The sequence below is a fragment of the Aulonocara sp. 'chitande type north' Nkhata Bay genome, linkage group LG23 (genome assembly GCF_057382095.1).
Source record: "Aulonocara sp. 'chitande type north' Nkhata Bay isolate Kocher_YH1m ecotype deep benthic linkage group LG23, A_spYH_male_GT1.1, whole genome shotgun sequence".
Classification (NCBI taxonomy): Eukaryota; Metazoa; Chordata; class Actinopteri; order Cichliformes; family Cichlidae; genus Aulonocara; species Aulonocara sp. 'chitande type north' Nkhata Bay.
In genome coordinates this window covers 31,277,212-31,291,950 of record NC_141365.1, presented here as the reverse complement: position 1 = coordinate 31,291,950, position 14,739 = coordinate 31,277,212, and the positions used below count along the sequence as shown (strand labels likewise).

General features: G+C 43.3%; 1 protein-coding gene across 2 annotated transcripts in view; it reads right to left on the bottom strand.

Moving 5' to 3' along the window:
• ncam2a (neural cell adhesion molecule 2a) overlaps positions 1-14,739 on the bottom strand; it is a 447,190-nt gene that overhangs the window by 76,828 nt on the left and 355,623 nt on the right. For both annotated transcript variants that reach the window (XM_086284341.1, XM_086284343.1), the window contains exon 8: positions 2,106-2,251. In XM_086284341.1, coding sequence (XP_086140467.1) covers positions 2,106-2,251 — 146 coding nt within the window. The remainder of the gene's footprint in view (positions 1-2,105; positions 2,252-14,739) is intronic.

Here is a 14,739-nt window from a genome sequence, read left to right as displayed (position 1 = left end):
AAAGTGAATAATGGATGCTGGGAGAAACAAGTAAAAATAGAAGCTTTGTGTCGCTTCGGTTAAACTGGATTGAATATAATGTCAGCGAGTCTGAGGGAGGTACTGAAGACAGAAAGAAAGTACAAACTAAAAGATTTGACCTGAAAACTTCAAGGTCCTGGCTTCCAAAATAACCAAAATAAAAGTGTTTACTGATTTCCCTTGAGATAATAATGTGAGTACAAGGTGAATGTGCATTTGTTGTTTGAGGGTCGCTCTCTTTGAGGCTTCACAGAGCGTGAAAATAAAATCTTGTCAAAAGGAAAAGATCCGGATCAATCACTCTGTAATGTACAGCAGTGGCACCAATGAATGGCTGTAATTGCAACATTTCATATAAGGCAGATGGGAATGCTTTAATTTTAACGGTGCAACATATACGAGTAATTAGCCGTTACTGTCTGCTGTTGCTTTTTTGTAGTCCGCGGCAATAAGAACCAAGACTTGGTTTTTGTTCATATATATAAAAAATAAAGTGACATTTTAATGGTCACCATGACAACAAAAGCTGGTATTTTCTCTGTAGCTCCAGTTAAGCGACTCCATGACCTCGTGGGGTTTGACGGAGAATTTTAGGACACCTTTCCTTCATTAAAAAAAAAAAAAAAACTCATTAGTGAAACTCCTTAGAGTTGACATTTGGCAAATCCGTGGCTCTCACTAGAGAGAAATTGTAGTCATTTCATAGCCAAAGATGCATTTCAAACCACAAGAACACACAGCCACGAATAAAGATTTGTGGATTCAAATGACACGTTTGTTTCTTCTCCTCATCTTCTTCTTCGGTCGTGGGTGAACTCAGTGAAGTGTGGTGCTGCGTTTTGCTGCACAGTGACTGCAGTGTTTTGATTCACACCACTGACTGACTTTCTCCCATAGCAACAGTGCCCGAGGCTCACTGGTAGAGCCATCTGCCGCGCCACAATGAGAGACAAAATGTGACTTCTTCGAAACAAAGCTATAATGAAATTGAATGAAGCGATGCTTCCATAAAACCAGCAGCGCCTCCGTCTTCACCCCTCTGTGCATTACCAGTACGTGCACTGTTTTATTTGGCCCAGGACACACAATCTGTGGTTGACTCTCTAATGATTGGATTCTTTTAAGTCAGTTTTTGTACCTGTGATTATAATCAAAATACAATTTAAGTAGCTCCCATCCATATACATATGAATACTGTCAAATCTGTGTCTCATCTGTAATGTAGAGTGATCAGTTGTGACAATAAACTCAGGCATGTGACATAAGAATCGAATAAGATCAGTTGTGGAAATTGCCTTAACACATATCACCCACCTAAAAATTGTAGCAGAACAAGTAACAATAGCAGTGACACTCCCCGATGACTGTGGTCTCTCAGAAGACTATCCAGGTAGATCCTGAGCTGAAAACCTAAGGGTGTTTTTTCCCTCCTCATTCCAGCAACACAACAAACACAGTAAACTAGACAAAAGACTCACACGGATGAACTTTCCACAGGATTCACCTTTACAGAAACACATAGGCCAGGGATGTCAAACTCATCCACTTTAACTGATAAAACTGCCCAGACATTTCTGTCATTTAATGGTTTATCTATTACTGAACTACTTTCGTGTGGTATGAATGGCAGTGTCTGTATCAATAGGCAAAGCTGTAAAACTTATGAAAATACAGTTAGGAGTTTAAAATCTGTGCACTTCTTCACATTTTCCAAAGCCTTCCAGTCGGCCAGATCGGAGTCTTTGCCGGCCTTATTCTGGGCCCTGGGCCTTATGTTTGACACCCCTGACATAGGCCTTACCTAAACACCCACAAAAGCAAGAGGTGCCAGACACACCCAGACGTCACATGAGCCTGTTAAGCAGCACTAAGGGGACTTGCACAGTATTAGGCAGGTGTTTTAATGTTTTGGCATATGGCTGTAAATGCATTTGGTATGCAACCCCAGTAAATTTCCCATAAATCCTTCCTGCCTAAGTCATATCCTTTGAGCACGACACTCATGCCGTAATTCCAGCCTATGCTGTACGATGATGAACACAAACACACACGCACAGCCAGATGGGCTTTCTGGCAGCTTCTACCTTGTCTCCGTCCACGAAGGTCTGACCGTCGCTGGCTCTTCTCCAGGAAATGTCAGGCAGAGGCTCGCCCTCAGCCACGCAGGAGATCATGGCAGCGCTGCCCTCTACGGCTGTCACGTTTTTCAGCTGGGTGATATGGGGCTGGACTGGAGATCACAGAGGACAAGCGGGGGAGAGAAGGTAAATAAGAGAAAAAAAGTGAGTAGAGGAGAACAGATTTGAAGGCCAGAAGAAAAGGTGTGAGTAAGGAAGGAGAAGTGAATAAAAGGATGAGCAGGAGAGAAACTGTCAAAGATCTAACTCATAAAGTGAGTTAGAAGATGAAGGCTATACCATGGGGTTTAAACACCGAGCTGATGCATGACTTTGGTACTGACAGTGTAGGCCAAGATAATTTATACAGTGCAGTCATACTCTACAGGTTTGATATAGTGAGAAAGCATGGCCTCTGGCCTATTTTGCACACACTCATTGGACTAGATGAGAAAACTGACTTTGCTAAAGTTTGAAAGAACAAATCAACTGATCCACGTTTTTTATTTTAAATGAATACAGATTTCTGTCTGGAAGGATGCCTCTCCAGCACCGTGTGATTTGCTTTTGGCACAGAGTGAGCACCGCGATAAGTGCTGAAAAGCGTGCCGTTGGGGGCTGGTCCCTGCTCGCCTCCCCCTGATAAGATGCTCTAAGCAAGCCCTGAAACCTGATGCATGTCAAGGGCATAGAGCATGTCACATGAATCATGGATTACTTCTTTTTTCCCCCCACACACACTGCACTTACGTTGTTAACAGGGTGCTTGCAAAGTAGCATGGCATAAAATCCGAAAGGCAAAGGGAAGTGAACAGGAAATAGTGACTACTGTACTGAAGGCTTTTAACACCGCCCGGGGGGAAGTGTTTGGCAATTTCACATGGCTTCAACCTCGAGGTGAAGGAGCCATCTTGAGGGATTTTGGGAGCTTGTCAAAACATGGGGGTCACAAAAACATACACACAGGCAACCAGGCAAATATTCCTCTGCCTACAAGGACTTTTAGTAAGTGACCAAACTGCGTAGGCACAAATAACCAACAAAGATGGTTAGACAAAATTAGCCTGAATCTCAACTTTAATAAAAAAAAAGGTTTACAGTAACAATAAACTCACTAAAAACATTCACGAAAATGGCTCGATTTAACTTACTGTATTCATGAGAAATTCACAAGTTTTGTTATTGGATGGTAGATGAGACATGGTTTAAAGGTTTAGGATGATATCACTGCAACAGCCCTTTAAAAAGGTTCTTGGTTTGAAACAACCCTTCTGGAAGTAATAAAAAAATCATTAAAACTACAATCATAGGTGGGAAATGTACACAGATGCTTCACACAGAGAAAAAGTTGAAGTACTGATTCAACTTCTTTACTCAAGTCAAAGTGAAAAAGTTCTGGCTCTGAATGAATGTACTTACAGCGTCAAAGTAAAAAGCAGCTCTTTGAAGGACTTTTCAAGCAGCTATTTTTGTGTAACTGACCTTCGTTTCCTGTCATGATGTCACAAACTGTACTTTTCTCTGTCATAGACGGGTTTGCTTTGCACTCGTTTTCCCCGAATATGTTATTTTGCCTCTTTCATCTCTGTCTCAGATCCCTTCCCTTCATTTAGGTTCAAATCAGTTTGATATCGAGAAGGCGCGCAGTGACAGGAAATAACAATAGCAGCCCTCACATATCTTGAAGCAAAAGTAATAAGGCTCCTTTGAAAATGTACAAATGTTGGGAGCGAGAGTAAGAAAAAGCTTACTTTCTCACTGTGTCAGAAAAACAAAGGGTTCTAGTAAGTTGTAGATACTTGGGGATACCTAGGGATTAGCGAATGGTCAGCTGCACCAACAAAGAAAACAGCCAATAAACAAGAAAAGGGGGTTTGTCAGATTACTGTATTTGGAGATAAAATAGTAAAATATAATTTGAGCAATTTAATCAGGTATGTGCAGAGGTTAATGTGGGCTGGATAATCTAGCTGTACTCTAACTGTACTGAGAGAATTAATAAGCAACGCAATCTTACATGCATTGAAGCAGGTTAATGCATGTCATTCTTGAATGAGTTAATCTTTCATGTGCTGCAGCCTGGCATTGCTTCTAGTGACAGTGTGGAGTTAGTGCACAGTGGTGAGAAAATAATGACATCACACAGCCCCGTTACACCCTCCAAGGTTCAAGGTTCAAGGTTCTTCAAGGTTCTTTATTATTTGTCACATGTATAGTTATATAAGTATAACACACAGTGAAATGTAGCCTGACACGCTCCTCAACATGTGCAAAAATTGGGGGGGGGGGGGGGGGGGTGTAGAGGAAGAACATTATAGATATATATATATATATATATATATATATATATATATATATATATATATATATATATATATATATATATATATATATGCACATATAGTATATACACTGGGTGAATGTGCAGTAGTAGCAGCAAGCAGGTGAATTCTGTACATTAATATGAATAGATATCTGACTATTTTACAGGATAGACAATATAAACATATTTAAAATTAAAGGAATTGAAATGTACATTGTGCCTTGGTTTAGTGTCTGGAAGAGTCCTGTCTCAGTCAATTATAGATGATGTGAGAGGGCGGGTGTGTGTGTTTAGGGCACGGATGGCTTGGGGATAGAAGCTCCTCTTGTCACGGCGGGGTGCGCCGATGTGTGTGGAAACAGGACCCAAAAGCAGATGATGACGAGGAATTGTAATGATTAACAGAAAGGTGAACCTTTAATGCGATGACGGCAGGGAAATGAACCAAGAGACCAAAAACAAACAGGCAAAACACTAAGAAACAAAATACTAAATGGTACTGAGACCAAAACCTAAACTATGACTGTGGTGGAAAAATAATAAACAAAGACCATGACTAAGACTAATAATACATAACAGATGAAAACTAGAACTATGACTGAGGTGAGGTAAACAGGCTAAGACCATGACTAAAACTGTGACCCTGGTGAGATAAACAGACGAACCGACAATGGCATGAAGAAAACAAAAGGCTTAAATACAGACATGAGGTGATCAGGGGAAGTGGGGACACATGGGGGAACAGCTGACAGACATAAACCTAATGACAGGACCAGGAGAGAAAGCTAAATACAATGAACAAAGAACACATGACATTGTCAAAATAAAACAGGAAATACTAACAACTAAACATGACAACACAACTCAACAGACCCAACACGTGATGAATAAATACCAAACCCCAAAACATAGAAAACCCAGGAACAATAACCAATAACTGCCTAAACTAAAGGCAAAATAGGAAATAACACAAACTAATAACATATCAAAAAATACAAAGAAAACTCAGAGTGCTGGGTCGGAGACCCAGCCTGTGACACCTCTTGAGTCTCTCTGTCCTTGCCCGGAAGATGCGGAACCTTCTACCAGATTGCAGAAGTTGGAACAGTTTGTTGCCAGGATGGGACGGGTCCTTCAGTATCTGCGCTGCTCTAGTCCGGCATCTCCTGGTGTAGGTGTCCTGAAGCGGGGGGAGAGCAATCCTGCAGCAGCGTTCTGCTGTACGGATCACTCTCTGGAGAGCTTTTTGGTCCTTCACACAGCTGTTCCCGAACCACGATGTCATGTTCTGTGTGAGGATGCTCTCCACAGCGCCTGTATAGAAAATCCTGAGGATCTTTGGAGAGACCCTGAACTTCTTCAGTTGTCGTAGGTGATACAGGCGCTGCCTAGCCTTTTTGGTCTGGACCTGAATGTGGGCAGCCCATGTCAGGTCTGAGGAGATGTGGACACCAAGATACTTGAAGGACTGCACCCTCTCCACTGGAGCTCCATTGATGATAATGGGCTTGTAGTCTCTGTGCCGACCCCTTCTGAAGTCCACCACCAGCTCCTTGGTCTTGCTGACGTTCAGCTGGAGGTGGTTGTCCTGGCACCACGATGCCAGATTCTTCACTTCATCCATGTAGGCCGCCTCATCGTTGTTGGAGATGGCACCCAACACCACTGTGTCGTCAGCAAACTTCACAATGGTGTTGGAGCCATGGGTGGCCACACAGTCTGAAGTGTAGAGGGAGTAGAGCAGTGGCGAGAGGACACATCCCTGATGTGCTCCTGTGTTGATGGTGATGCTGTTGGAGAGGCACCTGCCCACCCTCACCACCTGAGTTCTGCCAGTGAGGAAGTCCAACACCCATGCACACAGACGGCTGTTAAGTCCCAGATCCCTCAGCTTTGTGAACAGTCTGCAGGGCACTATTGTGTTAAACGCTGAACTGTAATCAACAAACAGCATTCGCACATAGTTACCCTGTTTCTTGTCCACGTGGCTGAGAGTGGTGTGTAGGACGTGGGCGATGGCATCCTCTGTGGATCTGTTGGATCTGTAGGCGAACTGCAACGGATCTGTGGTGTCTGGGATGGAGGAGGAGATGATGTTTTTCAGCAGCCTCTCAAACACCTTCATTACTACCGAGGTCAGTGCAACTGGCCGGTAATCGTTCAGGGATGAGGGTTTGCTGTTCTTGGGCACAGGGATGATGGTGGATCTTTTGAAGCATGTGGGGACCACAGACTTCGCCAGGGACTCGTTGAAGATGTAAGTGAACACACCTGCTAGCTGGTCAGCACAGCAGCGCAGCAGACGGCCGGTGATACCGTCTGGCCCCGCCGCTTTCCTTGTGTTCACTCTCCTCAGTGCCGCTCGGACGTCATGCTCCGCGATGCTGGTCACCGGTCTCTCGCTGATGACATCACTGTCCTCGGTAGTCAGGCGGTAGATAGCATTAGCCGCCTGGCTAACCTCGAAACGGGTGTAGAACCGATTCAGCTCGTTGGTGAATGCAGAGTCGGCGTTGATCGGCGCAGTGTCCCTGGCTTTGTAGTTCGTACTGGTGCGTAGTCCGTGCCACATACTCCGTGTGTCGCCCTGGTGGAAGCGGGACTCCACACGTTCCCGGTACCTGCGTTTGGCATCTCTCACCGCGCGCCGCACGCCGTATGAGGCCGCTTTGTAGGCGCTCATATCGCCAGTGGCGAGACCCGCGTTGTAGGAGGCGGTCCTGGCGTTTACTGCAGTGCGGATCGATCTGTCCATCCACGGTTTCTGGTTTGGGAATGTGGTGACTCTCGCAGTGGGGATAATCTCCTCCGCTAGCATATTGACGAAGCATACTGCTACTTCCGTAAACTCGTTGATGTCGACTGCGCATGCTCTGAACATGTCCCAGTCTACGTCGTTGAGTGCGTCCTGTAGCGTAGCTTCTGATTGGGCAGTCCACCGTTTTACTTCCTTCGTGGTCACGTCTTCCCTCCGTATGCTTTGTTTATACTGGGGAATGAGGAAGATGGCGTTGTGGTCAGACTTCCCAAAAGCCGGGTGTGAGACAGCTTTGTAGCCCTGCTTGTATGGCGTGTAGCAGTGATCCAAAATCCGATCCCCTCTCGTTGGACACGAGACATGCTGGTAAAAGTTTGGCATGACTTGTCTGAGGTTCGCTTTGTTAAAGTCTCCTGCTACAATGAGGGCTGCGCCCGGGTCCTTGTTTTGAAGCGAGCTCAGCACATCATGTAATTCGGACAAAGCCATACCTGTGTCCGCTTGGGGTGGGATGTAGACCGCCGTGGCGAAGACTGAGGTGAACTCACGGGGCAGATAGAAAGGGCGGCACTTAATGCTCAGGAACTCCAGATGTGGCGAGCAGCCGCTGGAGAGAGTAGAAATGCTCCTGGCATCACACCACTTTCTGTTTACCATGAAACACACTCCCCCACCTTTGGTTTTGTTCGACTCTGCCGTTCTGTCCGCGCGGAGCACAAAGAATGAATCCGACGGAGTTACGGCCTGGTCCGGCACGGTGGGGGACAGCCATGTCTCTGTGAAGCACAGAATGTTGCAGTCCCTCATGTCACGTTGGAAGATGACCCTTGCTCTTAGGTCATCGAGCTTGTTCTCCATGGATTGTACATTGGCCAGTAGGATACTGGGCAGTGGTGTGCGATGCGCCTGCTGTCTCAGTCTGTTCCTAATACCAGCGCGTTTTCCCCGGCGCTTCTTTGTTCTGCGCCTCGGATCAGCGGCCCGTCCTCCAGACATTAGTTTTTTTCTTTTTATTACTTTGATGCGTTCATGGTGCAAATGTCAATGAAGTTGTGCATGTGTCAAGCTAGCACTACAGAAGACGAGCTTCCATGAATGGAGTAAAGAATCTTTAGGTGGCAGGCGATTGCAGCTCATCAAACATCATCAAAAGTTGGTAAGCTAACGGTACAGTTGGGAAACAAAGGGGGATTGCACTTTCCACAACCTAGCAGCAATACTGTGGAATGGTTTACCTCCTCTACGCACCATCGACTCTGTGGCTTCTTTTAAAAAACAGCTGAAAACACATCTATTTAGATAGACATCTGGGTCATGTTCTTGTTTTTGTGTAAAGCACTTTGTAACAGATTCCTGTAAATAAAATTTACTTACTTACTACTAGTCTAAGGAGCTTGGAAAAAGAAAAGCATCTGGACTTCTTTAAATTGCTTGAAGACGTTTCACCTCTCATCCGAGAAGCTTCTTCTGTCACGATCCTGGGTCTTTTGACCCAGCGTTTTGAGTTTTAGTTTATGTTTAAGCCCTTCAGGTTTTCTAAGTTCATTTTTTATCATGCCTAGGTTGTTCTAGTTCTTTGTTATTAGATTCCCCTTGTGTCTTCCGCCCATGTCAAGTCTCCCTTCCCCTTCATGTGTTTAATGTCTGTGTCTTACGTTTTCAAGTTCAGGTTGTCATGTCTGCGTCTTATGTTTCCTGTTTTATTTTGAAGAGGTCTGGTGTTCCTGTGTTCATCGTGTTAAGTTTTTCTCTTCCACTGTGACGTCGTTATGTTCATGTGTCGGCTGTTTCTCCATGTGTTCCCACTTCCCTCATTATCCTCCTGTGTGTATTTAGTCCGTGTGCTTTCAGTCATTCTTTGTCAGGTCGTCTGCTCATCCATGTCACAACTTCAGGTATCTATGTCAGTTCACCATGTTTAAGGTTTTTTCATGTTTAGTTTTAGTTCACCCAGTTTAGGTTATTGTTTAGTTTCATCAATGCCCTTTTGTTTGTACCCTCTTTGCTACCTTCAATAAACGGCTTGTTTTTTGTTAAATCCACACCACGTTCAGTTTTTGGTCTGCGTTTGAGTCCTCTTTTGCAAACACATACAGTCTGCCCCAGCCAGACTGTGACATCTTCAGTTATAAGGTAAAATGTTAGAGAGTCCCAGATTTAAGCCCTATGAGAGTATCCCCCCAAGAGGGACGATGGACCCCCTAATGATCCTCTACCTATTTACATAAGCCAATGTGTGAAAATAGGTGTAGGTCACAATCAGCCAAGGTTTCCTAGCTCCACCCTATCATGTGACTTCCTGAGGTGCATTGGTGACCTCAGGAAATCACACGATAGGGTGGGGGCTACGTTTCACAATGAGTTCACCCGAAACCTTGGCTGATGGACCCCCTGTCCATCGTCCCTCTTGGGGGGAACACTCCCATAGGGTTTAAATCTGGGACTCTCCACCATTTGACCTTAAAACTGAAGAACCTTCTTGGATGAGAGGTGAAACGTCTTCTAGCAACTTAAAGAAGTCCAGACACTTTTTTTCCCCAAGCTCCTTAGACTACAATGACCTGGATGACTGAGAACCTTCACAGACATACTTACTACTAGTTGCTGTATTTCTCAGGGAGAGTAACAAATGTTAACGTTTGACACAGACATTTTTTTCAAAGATAAGAATTGCTCAGCGAAGTGAAATTTTTTGAACTGGAAATGCAATCAGATATTGGATCCATACATGATGTGCTGAATTATGTTTTTGTGAAACATCTCACAAAACGAACTGAAGTATAGGGGTTTTGCATTATTCAAGGTTGCATGAAAGTTCTGCACTTTGACAAAAATGTCCAACTTAGTAGACATTTATGGTCCCAATAAATTGAGTCATTGGGGGTTTTTTTATGAAGAATGTTTACATATGGCATGTGGTATTGTAATGTTAGTCAGCTAATAGCCAAGCAGCCAAGGAGCTAATGAGTCATCTCATTTTTACATTTTTTTTCTTGACTTTTGGCCTCCCTGTGAGTCCTGAATCTAACATCTTCCATATGCCAGCATGTGCAGAAAGTATCTTATCATTGATAAGACACTTTTATATTTCTATAAGCATTTTGGATATGATTGATGCCTTGTGCCCGGTCTCAGTGCAGTTATACGAATATCGGCAGGCAGTAGGGATGAAGCAAACAATAAAAAAGAAAATCACTTAACAATAAACATCTTCTCAAATCCCAGCACAAACAACCACATTAATGGCTTATTTACGCTACAACCAAGTCCTCAACTCTTGTTTTCCTCAATCAAGTCAAATAGATTTGCTGGGAATAGCAAGGATAATTTTACTTGTTTCAACAACAAATCAGCGCACTTCAGAACTCATTCAGAATCAAGTGTCCTTTTCTTGAAAATAGTGCAATAATCTGCTTGATTCTGTTTTGTGTCAATACAAAAGGCCACATAGAGAAGAGGCGAAATTATCTCAACCGTCGGGTTTTTCCCCCCCTTTTTTTGCTATAAGGCCCCATAATGAGGCACAATTTCTTTGTTAGGATGATGTCTGCAGAGTGAAAGATGTTAAAAGCATCATGTTCTGACAGCTCTTCGTGTGCAAACATACAAATACAGATTCAAAACGATCCGACTGCCAAACACAGAAAACTGTTAATGGCTGAAACTGGTCTGAACCAGTTCTACAGTTCCTATCCACAGCTGTTTGCCTCAAATGCCCTTCATCATAAAAATATTAAATGAAAAAACTCACATTTGTCAAGCGTGATGCACAAACCACTCTGCAGGGACTGCTATTAATAATGTTTTATTGAAAACATTTCCTCTTTAAATGAGAAGCGTTCTTTACGCTAAAAGACAAAAATCCTAAATTTATTTGACCTTGGATTTTTACTAAGTGAACTTTATTCTTATTCAGTTTGTAAATTCAAATGAACTTCTTTAAGTTTCTCTTAAACTCAGCATGACAAAAAAACTATTAGTATTTTACTCTAACACATGGTAATACATCTAATTACGCTTAATTATTCTAATTACAGGTATTATAATAATTGTACTTGCAAATGTTGTATTTTGCTACTGCACATTGTCAGCCCTGGCAGGCTCAATCCTAACCATAACCCATGAAAAAGCCATTAATATGTCAGAAAGAGAAGAAAGTGGCATAAATGTACAGTTTGTCACATTGTTAGTTCATGAAAGACCAAAAAAGATGGTTTGCTTTGACGCCTCTTGGCAGACAGTTAATGCAGGAACAAGCCTGCTTATGCAGCTAAACAGTATTTTCATCCTCTCTATAGTAATATTTGACATAAGGCTCTTTTCCCACCCACTGACAGGTATCAGAAGGTAAAATGTGGTACTGACTGTATCTGATAATTATAACCTCTGCATTTGTTGTTTCAGCTGTGCCGATCCACAAAGCAAATGTCAGCACAGATTCTCTCCTGTCATCCCTGATGCCTCTTGTAATGTTCCAGAGTTTAGAGGGTTTAACTGAAAAATCATTTTTGTTATTTTTATGGTGATGTAATTTACTGTCTTTGCTGTCAAGACTTGTTCTTGGCTACATGCATGAAGAAACAGAAATGGTAGATTCAAGTGAACATACATAGGGAATAAACCCCCCAGAAAAGAATGTATTTGTGATGTGTTCAGTGAACGTGTGCAAATTACAGAATGAAAAACCCATTAAAGTGGGTGCTGTGTTTCATAGACTACTGACAATGGGGGGAAAAAATGCAAACTGTGGCAAACGCTTAAGAGTCTGTCTGCAGATAGATGAAAATCTCTGCTTCTGTGATAAATGTCTCCCGGTACAGCTGCTGAGTGTTGCAGGGAAAATGTAGGATCTGCTTACTCTTTTTCTGAAACCTGACATTTACTGTTGATGCTTCAGATAGCTGAAGAATTATCTTCTATCAAACTGTATCGCTGACAACATTTAGCCATGGAAGCTGTCAAAAACGTATACTCTGCTGGTCAAAAACTGTTGCTGTAGCTAACAAAAGTTACTGTGCAGCAATGCTTAGCTAACTGCTAATATTGCTATCCTAATATGATGAGAGCGCCAATCATAACACTGTGTTTGTTAGCACTCTTTTTTCAAAGGGATCTCTTTCATTCTAAGACTCTGTATTTGCATTCAGAGACTTTAAAAACATAGCTTTGCATGCTGCCATATAAATGGGCTCTTTTAAAGAGTGTCTGAAACAATCCATTTTAGCACGTTTCTTACAGGTCACCTTGCTTACAGCCCATTTTCTTCTTCTTTTCACAGTCTTTGTAGAAGCTTTTGCTTGTTGGCATTTTCATAATTTAATTAAAAAAGATAAACTTATAAAAGATAAACGTGCATAAAGATTGCAATCCTTTTTCGTTCCAATCTCGATAAAAGTGACTTATAGCTCATAAAAATCCCAAATCCAGTATCTCAAAGTGTTCCTAAGATCAATCAGGATATATACACTCAACAAAAATATAAACGCAACACCTTTGTTACTGCTCCCATTCCCCATGGGATGGACGTAGAGACCTAAAATTCATTCCAGATACACAATATAACCATCCCTCCCAAACAGTGGTCACAAATCAGTCCAAATGTGTGGTAGTGGGCACATCTGCCATATTGAGATAATCCATCCCACCTCACAGGTGTGCCACATCAGGATGCTGATCTGACATCATGAGTAGTGCACAGGTGTACCTCAGACTGCCCACAACAAAAGGCCACCCTGGAATGTGCAGTTTTGTCTCACAGCAAAATGCCACAGATGCCACAAGCAATGAGGGAGCGTGCAATTGGCATGCTGACAGCAGGAATGTCAACCAGATCTGTCGCCCGTGCATTGAATGTTCATTTCTCAACCATAAGCCGTCTCCACAGGCATTTCAGAGAATATGGCAGCACATCCAACCGGCCTCACAACCACAGACCTCGTGTAACCACACCAGCCCAGGACCTCCACATCCAGCAGGTTCACCTCCAAGATCGTCTGAGACCAGCCACCCAGACAGCTGCTGGAACAATTGGTTTGCACAACCAAACAATTTCTGCACAAACTGTCAGAAACCGTCTCAGGGACGCTCAACTGCATGCCCGTTGTCCTCATCGGGCAAATGCTCACATTCGATGGCGTCTGGCACGTTGGAGAGGTGTGCGCTTCACGGATGAATCATGGTTCACATTGTTCAGGGCAGATGGCAGCTGAGAATGTCCCAGTTCTTGCATGGCCAGCATACTCACCGGACATGTCACCCATTGAGCATGTTCGGGATGTGCTTGACCGGCGTATACGACAGCGTGTACCAGTTCCCACGAATATCCAACAACCTCGCACAGCCATTGAAGTGGAGTGGACCAACATTCCACAGGCCACAGTTGACAATCTGATAGACTCCATGCGACGATGTGTTGCACTGCATGAGGCAAATGGTGGTCACACCAGATACTGACCGGTTCTGGGTCCCCAGACCCCCAATAGCGCAAAAAACTGCACATTCCAGGGTGGCCTTTTGTTGTGGGCAGTCTGAGGTACACCTGTGCACTACTCATGATGTCAGATCAGCATCCTGATGTGGCACACCTGTGAGGTGGGATGGATTATCTCAATATGGCAGATGTGCCCACTACCACACATTTGGACTGATTTGTGACCACTGTTTGGGAGGGATGGTTATATTGTGTATCTGGAATGAATTTTAGGTCTCTACGTCCATCCCATGGGGAATGGGAGCAGTAACAAAGGTGTTGCGTTTATATTTTTGTTGAGTGTATATATATATATATTCTATACAATATAAAAAGAAGCCTGTCGCACTTCTGAGGTGTTATTGAAGCCTGGGTTGTGGTGTTCAGGTCAGGCAAGGTGGCTGGCCAATCAAGCAAAGTAATAGTATGGTCAGCAGATAATTTGGTAGTAGTTTCGGCACTGTGCCAGGTGATAAGAAATTGGCATCTCCACAAAGCTCGCATGCTCTAAAATCACTTGGTAGACAGCAGTGTTGACTTTGGACCTGATAAAACACAGCAGTCCATCTGCCAGCACCTGCACCAGCAGATCACATGTCACTCTAACTCAGGCGTGTCAAACTCAAATACACAGTGGGCCAAAATTCAAAACTGGAACAAGGTCGCGGGCTAACATTAATATTTATTGGGAAAAAAAATCTTCCTCCAGATTTAAGAATGAATCTCTTCTAATGGACTCAAACAAGTTTTGCTGAAAAACAGAATATGGAACAAGGAAAGCTTAATACTAAACAATATATATATTAGTTGTATAATACCAGTAGGCCAGCTCTAATAATAATTTGGTATGGCTCGCGGTATGGCCAAATTTGGCCCGCGGGCCAGAGTTTGACACCTATGCTTTAACTCATCACTGACTTCACCGTAGACTTCAAACACCTTGGATTCTGCTCTTTGCTCTTCCTCCAGACTTTAAGAACTTGATTTCCTAAAATACTGAACTTACTTTCATCTGAAAATAAGAATGTGTCACAGAACCTTTGGTTTAGGA